Source organism: Macadamia integrifolia, chromosome 14, assembly GCF_013358625.1.
Source record: "Macadamia integrifolia cultivar HAES 741 chromosome 14, SCU_Mint_v3, whole genome shotgun sequence".
Lineage (NCBI taxonomy): Eukaryota > Viridiplantae > Streptophyta > Magnoliopsida > Proteales > Proteaceae > Macadamia > Macadamia integrifolia.
Window position 1 is genome coordinate 32,773,533 of NC_056570.1, and position 19,022 is coordinate 32,792,554.

Here is a 19,022-nt window from a genome sequence, read left to right on the forward strand (position 1 = left end):
GAGTTTTCCTTTCCATCCCGACATTCGGTCCTTCACCTTGTCCAGAATAAAAAAAGAAAAGAAAATTTTTCTTCACACTTCCTTTAAAGATCTAAACCCCAAGGTATTTTGTGGGAAAATGGCAGACAGAAATTCCCAAAGTATCCGAGATATCTCTCGTGCGAGAAGGCCTGATTCTACCCATGAATAACTTACTTTTTTCAAGGTTTACATGCTGACCTGAAAATTCTTGGTACTTCCTCAGAAAGACATTGAGATTTCTGATATATTTTATAGATGCGTTCATGAAAATAAATATGTCATCTGCAAATAGAAGATGAGCTGGCATTAACTTACCTCTAGGTCCCTGAAGGGCTTTGATTTTTCCATCACGAAGAAGACGTTGCAGCCCTCTGCATAGAACCTCTTCCGCAAGAATGAAGAGAATCGAAGACATGGGACCCCCTTGTCTTAAGGCCCTCTCTACATTGAAATAACCCACAGGACCTCCATTCAAAAGGATTGAGATTTTAGAAGAGCTAAGGACCTGATGAATCCAATTAATCCACTTGTCAGAGAACCCAAAATGCTTCAAAACATCCAGAATGAAGTCCCAGGAAACAGTATCAAATGTTTTATGAACATCAATTTTAATACCAAGACCCCCTCCTCTAGTGGCTGAGAACATAATATTGGTCAGTTTTGAAGCCAAGCCAATATTAGTGTGAATCAGCTTACCTGTTTGGAAAGCCCCCTGTTCTTCAGAAATCAATTTTGGCAGCAAAAAAGACATTTTTATAGCTAAGATTTTGGAGATAACTTTGCAAAGAAAATTCCCCATGCATAGAGGACGGAATTTATCAAGGGAAGTTGCTCCATCTACTTTTGGAATCAAAGCTAAAAAATTATTGTTCATACCTTGGGGCATTGTTCCAGTGAGAAAAAATTCTTTGACTGCTCTAATAAAGTCGCCTTCTACTACATCCCAAAAATGCCTGAAAAAATATCCAAGGAAACCATCTGGGCCTGAGGAGCTATCAGGGTCCAAATCCCAAATGGCTTTCTTGATCTCTACTGCGCCAGGGATCGCATCCAGGGAAAGCAAGTCAACCTCATCAACTAAAGCAGGAATGGCGTTCAGTAGATCCAAATGCTCAGTGACGGGTGAGCTCCTATGAGAAGACTGTAAATAATCAATCATATATGCAGCGATCCCGTCTCTATCGGTTACCTTTGAATCGTCCTATTTTTCCACCAATCTGATCGTGTTCCTTGCCCTTTTGATTTTAGCATAAAGATGAAAGAATTTAGAATTCCTATCTCCATGCTTTAACCAAGTAATACAGGATTTCTCCGCCAACAACTTTTCATGATTTTTTAATGCATTTAAGTAAGCTGTTTTTGCATCCGCTTCCTTCCCGAATAAAGTGTCATCCATTCCTGAAGCTTCAATTTGACCTTGGATCTCAGCAAAGGCCTTCTTTGTTCTAATCAACTTGACTTCAAAGTTCAGGAAGACCTGCCTCACCCAAGCTTGAATGATAGGCTTAAGCCTCTTAAGCTTGTGAGCAAAGATAAAGCTACTTGAGCCATAGATGGGCTTAGACCACTCATCCTGAACTACTTGAGTAAAAGACAGGTGATCTAACCAAAATTTGTGCATTCAAAAGGGGCAACTACCTGGCTTAGGATAGGCCTTCGAAACAACTAGGATTGGGCAATGATCTGAAAAATCCTGCTGAAGCACAGTTTGGGCGCAATCCTGAAAATGACTCAGCCAAGCTTCGTTGTAGAAACCCCTATCCAGAATAGTAGCCACATTCCCTCTCCTCCTATTATTTGACCATATCAATTTAGCACCATTAGAGGGGATCTGAAACAGAGAGCAAGAATCAATCGTTGTGTCAAACTCCACAGCCAAGCCCAAGCTGAAGGCACTCGGATCACGCTTTTCATGAGAGGCAAGGGTGGCATTAGAGTCCCCAACCACAAGCCATGGGGTCTGACATCACAAGAACCACTGCAAGATCCATCCATAGCTCCCTTCTTTTCACCCTGAAGCTACTGGCGTGAATGGCTGACAAATAAACTTGTTTATTCTTCCAGACAATCTTGACGGAAAGTTGCTGCGCAGACTCCGATACAACAAAAGGCTTTGGCAGCCCTCTCTTCCACATCAACTAAAGATTAGGCACCTTTTCCTACCTAGTGTTATGAATCATATCGTCATCGAATCCATTTTTGTTGAAAAACAAAGCAAGGAAAGCAGATGAGTCTACCATAGGCTCTGGAAAGCAAATAACATCAGGATTTTTTTTTGCAATAATTCTTCTCAAGGCCAAGATGTAGCCTTCTTGAACCCCCTAACATTCTAGAATAAAACCTTCATTAATCACTTTGTTGGATTAGCCAACCGTTCAGACCTTCTGGTCTGCTCTGAAGTCACTGGAGCCTTGTCCTTCTTGCGAAGACCTACTCTAGCTATCTCTTTTGGAGGAGCTTGAATAGCCATATCGTCAACACAGGCAATCTCCTCATGGTGAAGGCCGCCCCACCCTAGACGACAGTAGGCAATATGGATGTTACTTGGTGTTCAATTTGCATTGCATGTTCTGAAGAATGAGCATCACGGTCCGAATCATCCACATCATTTAGATCAAGGGCATCCTCATCAAATCCCATACCACCCAACCCAATTTGGTGACCAAATCAGTCATTTGCACTGGAGTCCTGAGAAACTGCCGCTCGAGAGTCCAGGTTAGCACCTCTTGTTGCTAAGTCAACAAGATCCTGTTGAATAGGTAAGAGCACCTCAATCGAACCACATCTAGAAAGATTCCTACCAGTTGCCACTTCCCTATTTTGAGAACCCTTAGAGGATCCCAGAAAGGAAGGAGATCGAACGTGAGAACGGGGAGAAAATTCTCCCCCATAAACCCACTAACTAGATAGGTCCTCACTGCATCCACCACCATTCACTACCCCCATTGTCGGTTGTGACAGAGGCCTTTGTCTGCAAAAACTGCACTAGGGGTTCCTAACTCTACACGAGGATGAGGATATGCTCTTCTACTTTCTCTATAGTCATGGATACTATGGCCAATCTTCTTGCAATGCCCACATCTTCCTAGGCTATCTTCATAAATAATGACTTGAGTGAACCAGAATCGCTCACCTGTTTCAGGCTGTCTTCACTCCATTTGTATCTCTTCAATCCTTCTGCTACCCACCTCTGACTCGACCATAACCCTGGCATAGCTGCCCATGGATGTTGCACGGGTTCTATGATCAAGTGCCATTGGCCTACTAGTAGCTTTAGCCATTGTGAGTAGAACCTTCTCGTGCCAGTAATCGAGGGGAAGGTCTAGGAAGAGAATTCAGACCATCCTCATAATAGGTTGTTTTTCGTTTAAATTGAAATCCCTGTTCCACCTTTGGAATCTTATCATATGAGTTCCCACTCTGACCGAGTTTTGCTTCCATATCATCACCATGTCAGACTCTAGTTTGAATTGTAAGAGAAAAAAGTCTTTACCCATCGGAGCCAAGGCAGATCTGCTCTTCAAAGACAAGGATTCTTTTGCTTCCCTTCGAATATCATTCATAGAAACGTATTTAAAATTTTTTTCTCCCAATGAGAGCAAACTTAAATTTTTCAAGGCACTCTTCATAAGCCTCTTGCGGACGATGACTATGGTTAGAGATCCTACCTAGATAGGATCAGGCAAGTCATCAATAACAGGGAGCGCTCCTCCCACAATAGTAGAATACGTTGCTTTCTCTTTAGGATCGTGTGAAGCCGTAGCAGAAGGGAGGACAGCGGCAGCCTCTGCTCCCGCAGGCTGCCTCTCCTTTGGTTTCCAAAGTCGGTGAGGAGAGATTGTCTTCCATGATCAGGAGGATGACCTCCATGCCCATTGCCCAGATCCCTAGCTCTCACATTAGCCATCATGTCTTGTCCTCCAAATATTAGTTGGAAATTTGTCTGAAGAGAATATTATATTGCCTCCACAAAAAAAATTCCCTAGGACTACTATAACTCGTATGATATATACCATGAAAAATATGAAGGTGAACCTCAATAAGAAACATATGATGTAGCCCAATTGCATCTAAGCTCAACAACTAAGAGCCCGTTTGGTATCGTTCCAAAAAAAGTTTCTACCATTTTTTTCGTTCTATTGGAATGGAAAAACTAAAAAAACTGTTTGGCAACCTTATGATGTGTTTCAATTTTTTTGAAACAAAAATTGGGAAAAAAACGATTTGGAGGCCAAAAGACTGAACGACAAATTGTCGTTCTGTCCGTTAAGTTTCGTTCCAAACTTGTAAAAAGAGGAACGATTTTGAACCCTTGTTCCCGATAAAATCACTCACCCTCTTTCTCCTCACCCTTTCACCTTTGTGCACACAGAACTGGAGAAGAACGATCACTAGAGAAGAAGCACGATCAACCTTCACTCCTCGACACAGTAGGTACATCTTCGGTTTCTTTCTTCTTCTTTCTTTATCTTCATTCTTCTTCTTCTTCTTTGCTATTCTCTATTTCGCACAAAACCTAACCAAAAGGTTCTTGTATGGTTCATCTCAAGGGAGAACTCTGCTGCTCATCTCTGCTGGTCTCTGCTCGTCGATCACGTCTGGAAGTCTCAGATCTCATCTGTGAAGTATCAGATCTCTACTCGTTTTCGCTCAAACAGGTAAGGAGAATATAACAATTTCTTCTTTCGTTAGCTTCTCTGCTGATTCCTCATTGAGTTGAATTTATACACTTTAATGAGGTGGGTAATTCCCATTAGTTGATGCTGAAGAAAGTTTCCATTCAGATCGGAAATTTCATATAGATATTCTAAAAGCCCTGTTTCAGAATTTTCTTTAGTTTTTTGAGATTCAATTGCTAACCCAAAGCATTGCAATAGTCTTGCAGAGTTGGTTTCAATATATTTGCTTCTTGTGATGTAGCAGAGCCAAAAAGTTATAATTTCTTCCAATCTTTAGCCCAGAATATGAAAGGTGTGAAAAGATTTGTGTTTTAAAGGAAATATATCTTTGAATTAGCTGGTCTGTTGGTCACATGAGCAGATTGATTTGGAGATATGATCTTTGAGAGGATTTGCTTCATTCTGTTGACTAAAAGCTTGGCTATATGATTTTATGGACATAAGACAATGGCACTGAACATCAAATTGAATCCTCTTGATCAGATTTTGGACTTAAAACAAATAACAGAATGGTTAATCTGTTTAGAAGAGTAGCCATCATGAAAGAAAAAAAAATCCTTTCTGCTTGCTGTACAAGTCTACAACCTCTGAAGCAAGAGCATGACAACAACTTCTGTAAAATTACCTGTAAAAGTAAAAGACATCAGGGTCTTAGGGAGGAATTGGGTTTGACTCCCTACTCACAAATCACAAATCAAAAATCAGATTTCAGATCAAACAACTTAACTCAACCTTATTCTTATTAGAAATACCCTGCTGATCTAGTAAACCTTACTTCAGCTTCAAGGAACAAACCACTGTAACAGAGCCGGTTCAGCCCTGCCCTGTTCTGATATGTCGTTGACCAGATGCAAAGATATGAAACAAACGGGGTTTGCATTTTGGAAGAGTTCAAAAACTAGTTTATAAATTTGACTTTCATTTACAAATGTTTGGACAAAAACATAACTAAAATTTCATTTGTTCAGATAAGTTGGTGAATTTCACATCTGGTTTTCAGAAAAGAGCACTAAAGCTAAGGAAACAGAGCATGTGAACTGGAAAATGAAGTATTTTGTCCTTGCAATTATTGATGTTTTCTCATCCTTTGGCTCTTCTTGTTGAAGCAGCACTTTTTTATTACTCCTTAAGTTTGTTGTTGCTAGAATTTTGGTAGTACCCCAAGATTGAACCCTTTAGTTGGATGGATACCAGATTGGAAGATCTTTGTCTTATGTTGCTTATATTACTTTTTATTTCTTTAGTACAAGAAATTGTTATTCTGGAAAATTTTTCAAAGCTGATTTTTCTGCATGCATGTAAGTTTTATTTACAAATGCTTGTATCATATTCAGAAGATGATTTTTCTGCATGCATGTAAGCCTTTGCTGTCATATGTATTAATTGTTTTCTTTATGTTTTCAATTTTCATTAGTAGTCATTGATCTACATTGCTTTCCATCTCTGCCATCTTCCCCTTTAATGTGAATATTATGAAGAGCTAATAACATATAATGTCTTTAGTTTTGATATTCTCATTCTTTCTATTTTTTTTTTTTTTCACTAGAAGATCGAATTTGTATATTAAATAAGAAAATTAGTGTACGAAGGATTAACAATCCAAACACATAGGAGCCAAATCTCAGGGAAAATAACCCACCTTTGGCATTGTCATCAGCAAGCTAAAACCCTATAGGAAATGGACCTATCAAAAGGAACGAAAAAAGATTACAAAAATCTGTACTGGGGATGCGTAGAAGCGTCCTTGTCCAGCTCTATACTAAGCCAAGGAGACCAAGTGGAAAGAACTTTAGAGACATTATACTTCGCAGCAGACTTTGATAGAGAATCTGCTATAGTGTTGACTTCACGGTGGCAATGGGTGATTTTCCATTGGATACGACAAAGATAATAATCCAAATTTCTCCATCTTTGAAGAAAAAACTAGGGCACACATGCATGCAAGAAGAGGATAACTACAGCCACTGAGTCACATTCAATCCATAGCTTATGGACATTACAGGATTGAGCGTGCTCAAGACTAGAAATAACTGCCCAAAACTCTGCTTCAAAATTAGTCCTGATCCCAACTGCTTCCCTAAAGTTCAACATAACCTTAGCTCTCTCATTACTTAAGATCCCACCAATACCAGTTTTCCCTGGATTCCCTAGATATTCTCATTCTTTCTTTCAAGTCATAATGTAAGAGAAAAAAAGAGCCTTCTTTTTTATCATACTTAACATTCTCCCCTTTGATGATTTTTCTATTGAAGTCAAGTATACATGACAAGAGAAATCAAGACTGAGGAAATTGTTGCTCTGAAAAAGATTCGAATGGACAGTGAAAGAGAAGGGGTATGCTCTATGTTCTTTACTATGTTGATTGTGCATGTATAAATACATATTGGTCTCTAAGAATGCATTTGACAATTTTTCTTTTTTTTGTAATTCCTTTTTTTTTCTTGCTAAAGGTCAGCAAAAGTATATTGATAATCATCAAATGTGTAGTTACAAATGCCCTTCAAGCCTTTGTTCCACCTTCGGCATGACCATCAATAGAAAAGAGACTCAAAGCAAGGAAGACAAAGTAAATTACATAAATCGAAATCTAGACCTATGTTGAAAGTCCCAATCAAGCTCATAAGTTATAAAAGATGGAGAAGCATCCCAAATCTTTGAAGTACGAGTAGTAGTAGCATGCTTGGCTAGCTTGTCCGTTATAGTATTTATTTCCCGATAACAATGAGATATAGTCCAAGTTATATTGTCAAAATAACCTTTGTAGTACCACCATCTTTGTAAAAAGCACCATGGAATATTCTGTCTTTTGATGCAAGAAACAACAGCCTGACATTCTATTCACAAATTCCTAATTTCCTTCAAAGATGCTTAGTGTATTCCATGGAAGAAAGCAGAAAATTCAGCCATGAAGTTAGTTCCAATTCCCTCATAGATTGCATAACAACCCATCTAAGAAGATGCACTGTGAAGAATACCACCTGCGCCTGAGCTGCTTGGACTCCCTATAAAGCATCCATCTATATTTAGTTTCCAGACACCCCTTGGAGGTGCCTCCCAATTTAATTCCAAGATGTGATTTGAAGTTGTTCTTGTGGTACTATGAATATCAAGCTTCTTTGAAATGAGGAGATCAGCCATTGACTTGATATGCATAGGAACAAGGAAGGAGAGATCCTTAATGTCTTTCATAATATAATGCACCATATAGCTTGTCGGCAAACTCTGATTATCAAACCTTCTTCTGTTTTGTAATTCCCTATAAATGCTATACATGAAATTAAAATCATAAAGAAGTTGCAGCATGAAAATGTAGTTAAGCTGAAGGAGATTGTCAACTCCCAAGGTAATTTTGGTTTTATTTTCTTGAGCCGCTTTTCATTTTCTTCAGTGTGCCTAGAAGGCTTTCTATTGTTTCCTTTTTTTTGTTCTCATTCAAATTGTCTTTCAGGTCACAAAAGGGATGAACAAGGGAACCCAGGTTAGTTCTTTGATGTAAATATATATTTTTTTAACCTATTCGCATAATTATATACTGTTTTGTTGTTGGTAAGATATGTTCAAGATGGTTCTGCATGTGGTATGTTCAGCAACACAAAGAGAGTTTAATCGGAGAATTTTTAATGATAGACAGAAATTCAGATTACATCAGTTCAAAAACCTATTTTTTTATTTTAGACACCATGTCTGATTTTGGGCGTGACATAAACATCCGGAAGGTGGAACTCTGAGGCAACAGGTTGTTGTTAGTTTCCTATTTATCCATCGATATATTATTGGTCTTCTTATGTGGTGCACTGTTCTCCATATTCAGCATAGCAGCCAATTAATCTTGAAGTTATTGTTCTGTACTGTCCTTAGTTAACAGCCTTCATCTTCATCCAAGGAAAAGCAGGTTGAAAGATTATCAATATCTAGTTAACAATGATCGCATACTAACTACTGATGTAGAGAGAGAAAAAAATTTTAGTTGAGGAAAGACCTCAAAGTAAGAGCATTCAAGACTTACCATGTCATACCAAGCCAGGTAATATTGATGATTTATGACTTTGTTCATCTTTCTTGCACTCTATACAAAATTCCCTTGAAAAACAGTCTTCTTTCTTATTGGCATCTGTTTGTGCTAATTTCCCATCATTAATTTGTGTTAATGTTATGTTGTCTACACTGTGAGATATAAACTTAAGCACGAGTATATTGGCCTTTTTGGGAATGAGATCAAGAGCTTGAAGTTATTAGGTGTGGAGGTCTATCTTTGCCTTCATACCATCAGAAACATCTAATTATTTTGTACTTTTATGGTTTTTGTTTTACATGCCTTCCCCTTTGAGGAACTTGGGTGAGGTAATGGAATCAAGTAGATATTTGCAGATTATATATATATTTTCACCTTTTCTGAGATTGCTTTCATAGGAGACACCATGTCTGATTTCATAGCTAAACCCCGACAATGTTGATGCTTTGAAGGCAAGGTGCTATTGCTTCTTCACATTGCTCTCCTTTTCTCTTCCTTGTTGATAAAGAATTTTTTCTTTCATCTGTGCAGAGCAACTTTGTTGACAATGCAATGATGTTGGAAAGTGCGAGATTATGGATGCACTCACTTGTCTGAGATCAATTCTTTGAAGCTAATCACAAGACCCATTATGTTGTTTAGCAGTGAGGACCTGGGATATGTGCTTTGGCCTTCTAACTAATTGCTTCTCCTTCTTGCAGATAGTTAATTATGCTTATAAGTTCAAGAACAAAGCAGTTCTTCTAATACATTTCTCAGCTAGCTATCGGGCCGATGTAAGTTAGTGACAACTTTTTAGTTTTCTTTCTTTATTCGAATTTTCTGGATGGGGGGATTTTAATCAATGAAGTTTATATGGTTAACCTTATGCCTCCATTCATAATGGATCTTAAATGCTATCTTATATGCATGATTCAAAAAATCATTGTTTCAAACGGTTTGACTGATTATTAAGTACTTTGGCTTCCCAGTTAAGATGGTTACAATTAGTAGCCAGCAGCATATGAAAATCAAATAATGAAAATTTGATCTGGTGGGTGGGGTTGTATGTGGACTATAATCACTTATGATTGCTAATTTTTTGCTTCTTGCAGATTCTCCTGATCTTCATGGGAGTATCTGTCTTTTTGCTCCGCTGCCTTGGAGATATCTTCTATATAGGAGCAACAATCATTGTGTTTGTAGTTTCAATGTACAGAGTACGTTCTTTTTAGCAGAACAGATTTGTCTTGGAAGGTAAGAATCAAAACCCTTCACTGTGAATAATCATAAAAAAAATACCAACTAATGATTTATGGAAATGTTACAATTTTGCAGCAATGGTAAGAGCAAGGATCCAATAAGAAAGTATGGAGGAAGGAGGTTAAAGCTAAGGAAGGCTTGTTCTTTGATCATGGATTGGGCGTATAGAGCTGTTTGGATTGTTTTTTCAAAATAAATTATCTGAAATATTAGTTTTATTTGTCTGTTTTCATCGATGATTATGTAAATTTTAAATTTATATAGATTTATCTATACTAATAATTTTGTATGATATAAGTATTAAATGTCTAGTTGAATATAGTAATGTGTAAACAGGGTATATATGTGTATGAGAAAAATAAAATTATTTCTTTTAACCTATAAACCTTTAGCGACGGATTTTTTTGGTCCCTAAAATGGCAACATTTCTTAGTTGCGACGGAATTTTTTTGTCCCTATAACGAGACTAATCACTATAGAAAAATTCCATCTCAAATGACAAAGTATTATAATAGCTTAAGACAAAAAAAAAGCCATCTCAAATAATGCACCCTCTATAGGGACGGTAATAGTTCAGTCGTTATATGGTCTTGACAACATATTATTTACGACAGATATTTCTATCACTTTAGTTATTATTTGCGATAGAAATATTCGTCTTAAAAACAGATACAATTGACCTTTTAGGGAGGGAAAAATTTATCCGTCTCTAAAATTATGTGATGGTTGTTGTAACGAAAACCCTTTTTTCTTGTAGTTTGTACTGAAAACAACCTCGACATTCCAAACCCTATATATTCACGTTTTTCACATTGTTTCCCAGTTTCCCTCGGTCATCCTAACTCTCATGTTTGTGTGAGAAGAAAAAAAAATCCTAAAAAAAATCCCTCTACACCTATCATTCTTTTCCTTTCATTTTCCTTGTTTCCCATTTTTTTACCTTCTCCACTCTCACAAGATAAATATAGCTATTTCTTCCTAATGGAAGTAAGGTTTTTTAAATCCATTTTAACATGACCCATCATTTTTCAATTTGTACTTAACATGTATATTATGGGGAAAAAGAACCCTACCTGTCTAGCATAGAAAATGACTAGAATGAGCTGGGTATGAAATGACTGCGTTGCCTCAAAACCACCCCCCCCCCCAAAAAAAAAAAAAAAAAAAAAAAAAAAGAAATACAACTATGCCTTGAAGATGCACCCGTGCAATCTCCCAATTGGCCCACGCGTCTGACGTTTCCTACATCAGACCGGTAGGGTCCTTGCACCCATATATTATATAGTTAATTCCAAGAAATTTTACATATTTCATGTTTCAAGGCTGGATGCAACAATTATTGCTTATTAAATTGAGAAAAGTAGTCGGTTAGGTTAGTCCAAACATAGTTGGGTGTGAATAGACCCAACTAGGTATTTTCATGTCCGACTATGCTTGGGAATGAGAATGTTAGTCTGGTAGGGTTCTTTTCTCCTTAAATTAATTATTATTGTATTAATTAATTGAGTTGATAAATAGGCTAGCATTCTAGTGAGAGGTACTTATTTCTATTTGTTCTAATTCGGAGGAGATCTGTTAATATTTTAATTCAAATCAAAATCAAACCGAAAAGAGAAACTTTGAAATAGTGGTCCTCTCTATAGCCATTGAGACACCTAGTGAGGCATCCAATGGCTGAAAAGAACCACCACTCACCCGGACACATGGACTTTCGCCCCATGCAACGCTGACATTGTGATGCCTCATTTGATGTCTTTTGACCGGAGAATTCAACGTTTCTAGACGCCACACATGTGAGGTAAGGAAATGTCAAACAAATGAAGAGAAAATAAAACTAAAAAAATAAAAATAAAATAAAATAAAAAGCGCCGGGGTGGGGGGGGGGGGGGGGGGGGGTTGGTGGGGAATTAAGAAATTCTATAAATTTGGTCGAGAACTGGCACTCCTATGCACAAACAGTTCTGCATTTCTCAGCCATAGCTAAAGAAGGAAATTATCGCAATAGCTAGCAACTTCATTTCCTTCTTTTGTTGGGTTCTAGTCTTCCAAATGCAATGGAGTACTCTTGGTTCATGATCCTCTTATCTCTTTGTCTCTGTGCAGCAGCCACCAATGTTTTCCTCATCCTCTTCTCTCAGAGCAAATCCAAGAAAAGCAAACTCTCTTTACCACCAGGCCCTCCTTCACTCCCCATAGTAGGCAGCATCTTCTTGCTCAAAAGATTGTTAACCGATGCCGAATCACTCGTCCGTGACCTCTCCTACAAATACGGACCAATCATCACCATCCGCATTGGCTCTGGCCTCTCAGTATTTATTTCCAGCCATTCATTAGCCCATCAAGCTCTAATCGAGAATGGTGCCGCCTTTAGCTACCGCCCAGGAGCTGTCACACCCAGCTGCATCTTTCAAAACACCAATCCAGATACTGGTTCCTCCTCTGGCAATCGTTGGAGGTTCCTCCGTCGTAACCTCACTTCCGAACTTCTTATCCCTTCTCGGTATAAGTGTTTTGGTCGCGCCCGCAGAAGCTTCTTGGAAACAGCTGATTCGTTGCTCAAATACCATGTTGAGTCAGGCGAGCCTGTGCCTGTGGTAGATCCCTTCCGATATGCCATGTTTTCTTTGTTGCTTTTCATGTGCTTTGGTGAGAAATTTGATGAGAAAGTCATCAAAGATATTATGGAAATAGAAGGGACTGTCGTAGCCAATTACAAAAGACTTTCTGTGTTCCAAGGGTTCCCCACCTTTGGGAAATTCGTCTTCAGAAAACATTTGAGTGATATTCGCCGCAAACAAAAATCTGCTCTACTTCCTTTGATCAAATCCCGTCGAGAACGAAGGGAGAAGATCAAACAAGAAAACCAAGATGAGAATATTATCGCCTACATCGATTCACTCTTTGATCTCGAATTCAAAGATGAAGAAGGAAGGAAGATGAGTGATGAAGAAATAGTGATATTCATCTGTGAGATTATGGATGCAGGGAGTGACGCAACATCAACTGTGTTTGAATGGATCATGGCCCACCTTGTGAAGGACCAAACCATCCAAGAAAAGCTCTATTCTGAGATCCAAGAGGTTGTGAATTCAGAAGAAGAGATCAAAGAAGAGGATTTGCAGAAGATGCCATATCTGAAGGCAGTGGTATTAGAAGGGCTGAGGTTAAACCCACCTGCCCACTTTCTGCTGCCACATACTGTGGAGGAAGATATTGTGTTGAATGGCTATGTCATCCCGAAGAAAACTATTGTGAATTTTATGGTGGCAGGGATGGCGAGGGATCCACAAGTTTGGAAAGATCCTATGGAGTTTAAGCCAGAGAGGTTCTTGGGTGAAGAAGGGGAATTAGTTGATATCACAGGGAGCAGGGAGATTAAGATGATGCCATTTGGTGCAGGGAGGAGGATTTGCCCCGGGCTTGGGTTAGGGACATTGCATTTGGAGTACTTCTTGGCAAATTTGATCAGAAGTTACAAATGGGTTGCTGTAGATGGACAAGATGTTGACATGTCAGAGAAGCAGGAGTTCACATGGGAGAAGAAAACCCGGTTGCGGGCCCATGTGTCCCAAAGGGCAAAGTAATAGGAGAGGAAATTAATCCTAATGGTCACTAAGAATAAGTGGGGATCACATCTTTTACCATGTTGCTTTAGTAGGACCGAAATAAGATATTATCGTTAGTGTACTAGTCATATGTTAATTCTATTAGTTCTGTTTTTGTGTTTCGTCCCTTGATTGGGCTGCTAGGATTGTAGTTGATGATATTGTTACTCTGTAATTCTTAGATTTGGTGGCTTTGCCCACCTCCTTTCTCTGCAAACAATTTTCTTAGATGAGGTTTATCCTATGCTAGTGTTGTTGAATAAAAATATTTGGCCGCTATTGTTAGAAAAATAAAAATAAAAATTAGCTCATCAAGTGTGTGATGAATTGAACTGATTATGGATATACATGAATCTTTTTTGTTGGATTTATCTTGTAATTTTTATGTGTACATCACCCTAAAAGTTATTTATAATTCTACTAAGATTAGATATAGTTTTCCTTTGCCATATGGTGAACATTATCGTGCGATTGAAAGGTTAGCAGTGCCACCTCTCCCCCGCCCCAACCTTCAGGTGGCCTAGATCCCCTGTGGTTATTCACCATGGGTGCAGGGAAACTCGGTCATTAAGATTTACACTCAAATTTGCTTAAGAATAGATTTTTATTGATGGAGAGTGGCATTTCATATTCGTTTCATCATTAAAGAGGATAGGTTCTGAGTTCTTGTGGGAGGGCTTTGGCACATTCAGATAAAACCGGTCATCCTCCACCCATGGACTCCATAGACCTCCTTCAAAGAGATCTCATTCAAATCCATTCCAATCTTGATCAATTTACCGAACCTCCCTTTCACCTCTAGACTAAGGATGCCCCCCTCCCCTGTCATTAGGAACACCTTAAATAGGAGTCTCTCGGTATTTTAATAAATGGACCTAGTCCAAGGAGCGCCTCTTTTTTGAAGGTCAAGGTTAAAGTTGTTAGAGTTGGATATGTCTTGTATTCTGTGATGCTTCACATAATTATCATTAGGCTTATAATTGTAATTGGTGTGGATCCGTTTTGGGATCCATTACAAGTACTGGATAAAATTGTAAATGTTTGATAATTAGGGTTTTGGGTTCCCTATATTATTGTTTATATGGAAAAATCCTATCACAAAAGAGTTGAAAAGTGGTGTGTGAATTTTTTTCAAGTTTAGTAGAAAATTTCAGGTTCTCCTAGGTATTTATAGATATTCTTACAGAATCACATTAACTTATTATATAATTTATATATGATTTTTTTTCAGTAAAAGGATCCGGGAAATTTTATTAAAAAGCAGGGAAAAAAGAAAACAACAAAAGCATTTATTTTTTTGTCATGTCTTGCGACAGGCTAATTACTTTGTAGCTGATCATTTAGCATCTTTAGGCTCAGAAAGTCAACTTAATTTGTACTTTGTTGGAATATTGATCCTCCTTGTATGTAACTTTTGTTTTTCTTAGACCGTTGGGGAACTTGGTTCCACTTTCTCATAATTTGACTTACGATTTGAGTTTTGTTTTGTTTATGTTTTTGTCTTTTTTTTTTTTTTTTTTTTTTAATCATTGCAGTCAATTTTCAAGTTCTTGGCTGTCATGAACAACAAATAATTTCTTTTTCTGATAACTATAAATAATAATTTCTTGAAACCATTAGGAAGTTGCCGGTGATCAGATTGTCTTAAACATCACTTTATTTTCTTTTTCCATCTTTCGCCTTCTTTGTTTTAATTCTTTTTTCAAGTTTGATCATTTTTTCAATTCCTCCAAGTTTGATCATTTTTATTTTTCAATCTCTCAACAACAAGACTTCTTGCATCTCATTAATGTTTTTTAATCATTAATGTCCAATCTCATCCATGTATACTTTTTTTTTTTAATAATTTTCTCCTAAAGAAGAGAGTCAATATACTAGTTAAATGAGAGAGAGAGAGAGAGAGAGAGAGAGAACGAGGAAGATTGGAGGAGAGAGCAAGGTGGAGGGTGCCATTCTCGATGCCATTGGAATCGTGACTTTGAAAAAACTCCCATTGGAGAAGTGAAGGAATCTCAGGGAGTGCAACTTCCCAAGATATCCTATTCAATGGTTGTAGGAGGAGGTTTGCGTGATGTGGACGACCTGCCGACCCAATTCATGCAGGATCTTTAAACAAGATTATCATTCCTGATTAGGAGGCATACGAAGAGAAGCTGGAGAAGTTCAGCTTTGCGCTCATTGGCAAGACAAATTTCAGGTTTGTCTCAATGGATGCCATTAGAAAGGAGGCCAGGGAATCATGGAATCTGAAGGGAAGAGTTATATTGGCTCTCATGGGGAGGGCTTCGTCTTGTTCCAATTTGAGAGGAATCAAATATGGCTATGATTTGGAGGAGAAACACCATTAGAGTTGAAGGCCAAATAATCAGATTTCAGAGATGGCATCAGGATTTTAGTATCCATGATAAACATGTCTTCACCAAGATGGTTTGGATTCGGTTCCCTGACCTGCCTTTTGACAATTGGCATGAGAAAATTCTTCTCACCTTGGCAAAAGCGGCCGGACGTCCTGTAGCAATTGACAGACAGCACCGGGAACGTCACCATGGGTAGCTTTGCTCCAGTTCAAATAGAAATGGAATTGGGAGGGAAGCGTGTTGAGGAAATTCAGGTGAAACGACGAAATCCAGGATTATTTTTGTTTAAGCAAGCCATTGTTTATGAAGACAACCTGGGTGTTTGTGGGTTCTATAAGAAGTCGGGTCATACCGCAAACTCCTACGAGGATAGAAAAATTTTTGATTCCCGGGCTCAGATTAACTCTTGAAAGTATTCCAGGAGCTGTCTTCGCTGATGAAGACAATAATGGTGGCGGTGTTAGAGTCCAAGGAGGTGGTGGTGTGGTTGGAATTTCTGGTCATTCAGGATCGCTGCTACAGGAGCTTCCAATGCACCAGGCGGTGGTGTTGCTACTCATGGCGTTGATGATGGTGGTGCTGCTGTTCATGGCAACGGTGTGGGTGGTGGAGCTCACGTGGGAAGGGTAGATTCTGCCATATCTCTTGCGCCAACTCAGGATGGAAATTTGGAAGATTTCCAAAATCACCCAATCTCTAAGAGCCCTACCATAATGGGAGATATTGACAATTTGAATTCAAACGGGTTTCCAAATCAGGGAGTGTTAGGATATATTGAGATCATGCTCCCTAGTAACGTTGGGGCCTTAGCATGCCAAGAAGATCGTCCTTACTCTATACATGGGCTTGGTTCGAACCAATCTAGAAATTGGTCACCCGCTCATGAATAGTATCAACCTAGGGGTGTCAATTGGTCGGGTCGGTTTGGTTTCGGTCGGGTTGAATCTGTTTCAGTCTAAGAATGGGGGAGACCAAAACCAATCCGTTAAGGAACTTTAGTTTTCGGTTGGTTTCGGTTTTGGTCCGGTTTGATTTTGATTTATTTCAGTTTTCAATATCGGGTTAATATTGGTTTAGTTCGGGTTAAAAAAAAAACACTTTAAATTTATGATTATGATTAAATCATGGTTTATCGTTGTAAGGGAACTAATATTGAAACCAATGGATAACAAATTACTAAGAAGATGACTAATATTGAAATCACAAAATGAACCCTATTATCCCCAATCATTCATTTAACTATCCAACTAGTTTTGTATATTGAATAAGGAAATCAATGGAAGCATTATTACAATTTACAAATCAATTTCTCTATTCATAACTTAATATTCAATGATTTGTAACAATTCCCCTTACAATAAAAAATTTTCTCAATAATATTGTGAAAAATGGATAGTCAATTCACCAATTTATAATCTCATAATCATTTATTTTTTTATCGGTTTCATTCGGTTTGGTTATTGATCGGTTCGGTTTGGATCGATTTTCAGCCATTCCAACATACCTCAGTCTAAAACCAATCCAATAAGGATCGGTTTGGTTTGGTTTGGGTTTTATTGGTTGGTTTTGACCAGATTTATTGGTTTGGGCTTGATTTTGACACCCCTAAATTGACCCATTGATGAATGATGAATCTTCTTGATTCTCATCAAGTACTGATTCAGGGAATATTCAGGAGGAAGGAGAGGATTGTGTTGTTTCTACTATCTTACCCTCAACTTTTCAAGGCAGAGAGCTGGTGATTCATCGTGAGGAGATCTTATTAGTTGATGGAATATTGAGTCTGAATTAATGGAGTTAGGAGGCACCAGGCCCAAGAAACATAAAGCAACTGTTGCATCAGAGCAGACTAGAAAGTCTGAACATATAGCGACATCCAAAAATAATTCATGAAGGTTCTATACTGGAACATCAGGGGTTTCAAGAAGGCTGCAACTCGTATGGCCTTGAGAAACATTGTTGGGGGGAAAAATCCAAACATTTTGTCTGGCGAAGCAAATGATTGATCCTATGATGTTCCCGGTTCATTTCTTTGATAAGATAGGATTCAAACCTGATTCAATTTGCAACTCTTGTGTGGGCATGGTTGCAAATCTTTAGTTGCTCTGGAGGATAGGTAATCCTCAACCCAATATTATTTCTTTTTCTGAGCAGCAAATTTCTGTGTATTGTTGAGTGGAAAAACAAAAAAAAAACATTGTCTCGGTTATTCATGCAAGCTGTTTTAGAGCTATTAGGAGAGATTTGTGGGTCAAATTAGCCATAGTATCAGTCACCGTTGTCTCGGTTATCCATGCAAGCTGTTTTTCTGAGCTCTTGATACCATGCTAACACACACAATATTACACGAAATATATTAATGAGAAAAAAATATGATATAGATAAAAAATGAACCAACAAGGAAATAGGAGAGGAACCTTACACGATAGTCCCACCTATGGCATTGCCATTAGCAGGAAAATCGCATGAAGGAACCAAACCCCGGAAAGAAATAAAGAGACTAGTTACATGAATCTGTATCTGGGACATTTGTTAGCATCCATCTCCAAATCCATAGACATCAAAGGGGGCCACGAAGTCACTGGATCAGAAGCATCAAGTTTTGCTGCCATTTTCGCGAGAAAATCAGCAACTAAGTTAACCTCCGGATGGCAGTGAGTAATCTTCCAATCAATGGAGTCAAAGTAGGGCTTGAGATTTCTCTATCTTTGAGATACAGACCATAGAACGAAGCCTCTAGAAAGAAGGGTGACCACCGCCACAGAATCCCATTCGATCCAAAGGTTATACACTTTGATGGTTCTAGCATATTCCAGACCAAAATCACTGCCTGAATTTCTGCTTCAAAGTTTGATGTCACACCAATGACTTCTCTGAAATTTAGAATTACCTGGGCATATTCGTTCCTAAAAACAAACCCTGTGCCCGCCTTCCCTGGGTTTCCTAAGGAACAACCATCAGTGTTTAATTTTATCCATCCTAAAAAAGGAGGACACCAAAAAATTTCTTTAGGCTCTCTTTTCCTACCCGGGGAGATGGGAATCCCAAGATTTCTAGCGCACAGCAGGTCTGAAATAGTGGCTGTAAATTCAATGTGCACCGAAGA

The 19,022-nt window shown here is 38.4% G+C and overlaps 2 protein-coding genes across 3 annotated transcripts; both read left to right on the forward strand.

Moving 5' to 3' along the window:
• Nucleotides 1-2,895: 2,895 nt before the first annotated feature.
• On the forward strand, nucleotides 2,896-10,246 carry LOC122061445. 2 transcript variants are annotated; one of them, XM_042624704.1, is made up of 9 exons: nucleotides 2,896-3,303; nucleotides 4,394-4,455; nucleotides 4,572-4,679; nucleotides 6,953-7,034; nucleotides 8,149-8,178; nucleotides 9,244-9,303; nucleotides 9,414-9,488; nucleotides 9,807-9,948; nucleotides 10,030-10,246. In XM_042624704.1, exons 4-8 carry the CDS (start codon nucleotides 6,963-6,965, stop codon nucleotides 9,924-9,926), a joined length of 357 nt encoding a protein of 118 aa, XP_042480638.1. In that variant the 5' UTR covers nucleotides 2,896-3,303; nucleotides 4,394-4,455; nucleotides 4,572-4,679; nucleotides 6,953-6,962; the 3' UTR covers nucleotides 9,927-9,948; nucleotides 10,030-10,246. The 2 variants fall into 2 exon arrangements, 1 of the variants encoding a protein (XP_042480638.1); XR_006134648.1 differs by lacking the exon at nucleotides 10,030-10,246 and having other exon boundaries at nucleotides 2,896-4,455; nucleotides 6,953-8,043; nucleotides 8,149-9,488; nucleotides 9,807-9,876.
• Nucleotides 10,247-11,920: 1,674 nt separating this feature from the next.
• On the forward strand, nucleotides 11,921-13,829 carry LOC122060415 (cytochrome P450 89A2-like). The gene has a single exon (XM_042623501.1). It carries the CDS (start codon nucleotides 12,009-12,011, stop codon nucleotides 13,536-13,538), a length of 1,530 nt encoding a protein of 509 aa, XP_042479435.1. The 5' UTR covers nucleotides 11,921-12,008; the 3' UTR covers nucleotides 13,539-13,829.
• The last annotated feature ends 5,193 nt before the right edge of the window (nucleotides 13,830-19,022 follow it).

Excerpts from the sequence above, each read along its gene's own strand:
- LOC122061445 (XM_042624704.1), top strand. The coding sequence starts at position 6,963 with ATGACAAGAGAAATCAAGACTGAGGAAATTGTTGCTCTGAAAAAGATT. Across the intron at positions 8,179-9,243 it reads GGATGAACAAGGGAACCCAG|AGCAACTTTGTTGACAATGC; the intron begins GTTAGTTCTTTG and ends TCATCTGTGCAG. Across the intron at positions 9,489-9,806 it reads CAGCTAGCTATCGGGCCGAT|ATTCTCCTGATCTTCATGGG; the intron begins GTAAGTTAGTGA and ends TGCTTCTTGCAG.
- LOC122060415 (XM_042623501.1), top strand. The coding sequence starts at position 12,009 with ATGGAGTACTCTTGGTTCATGATCCTCTTATCTCTTTGTCTCTGTGCA.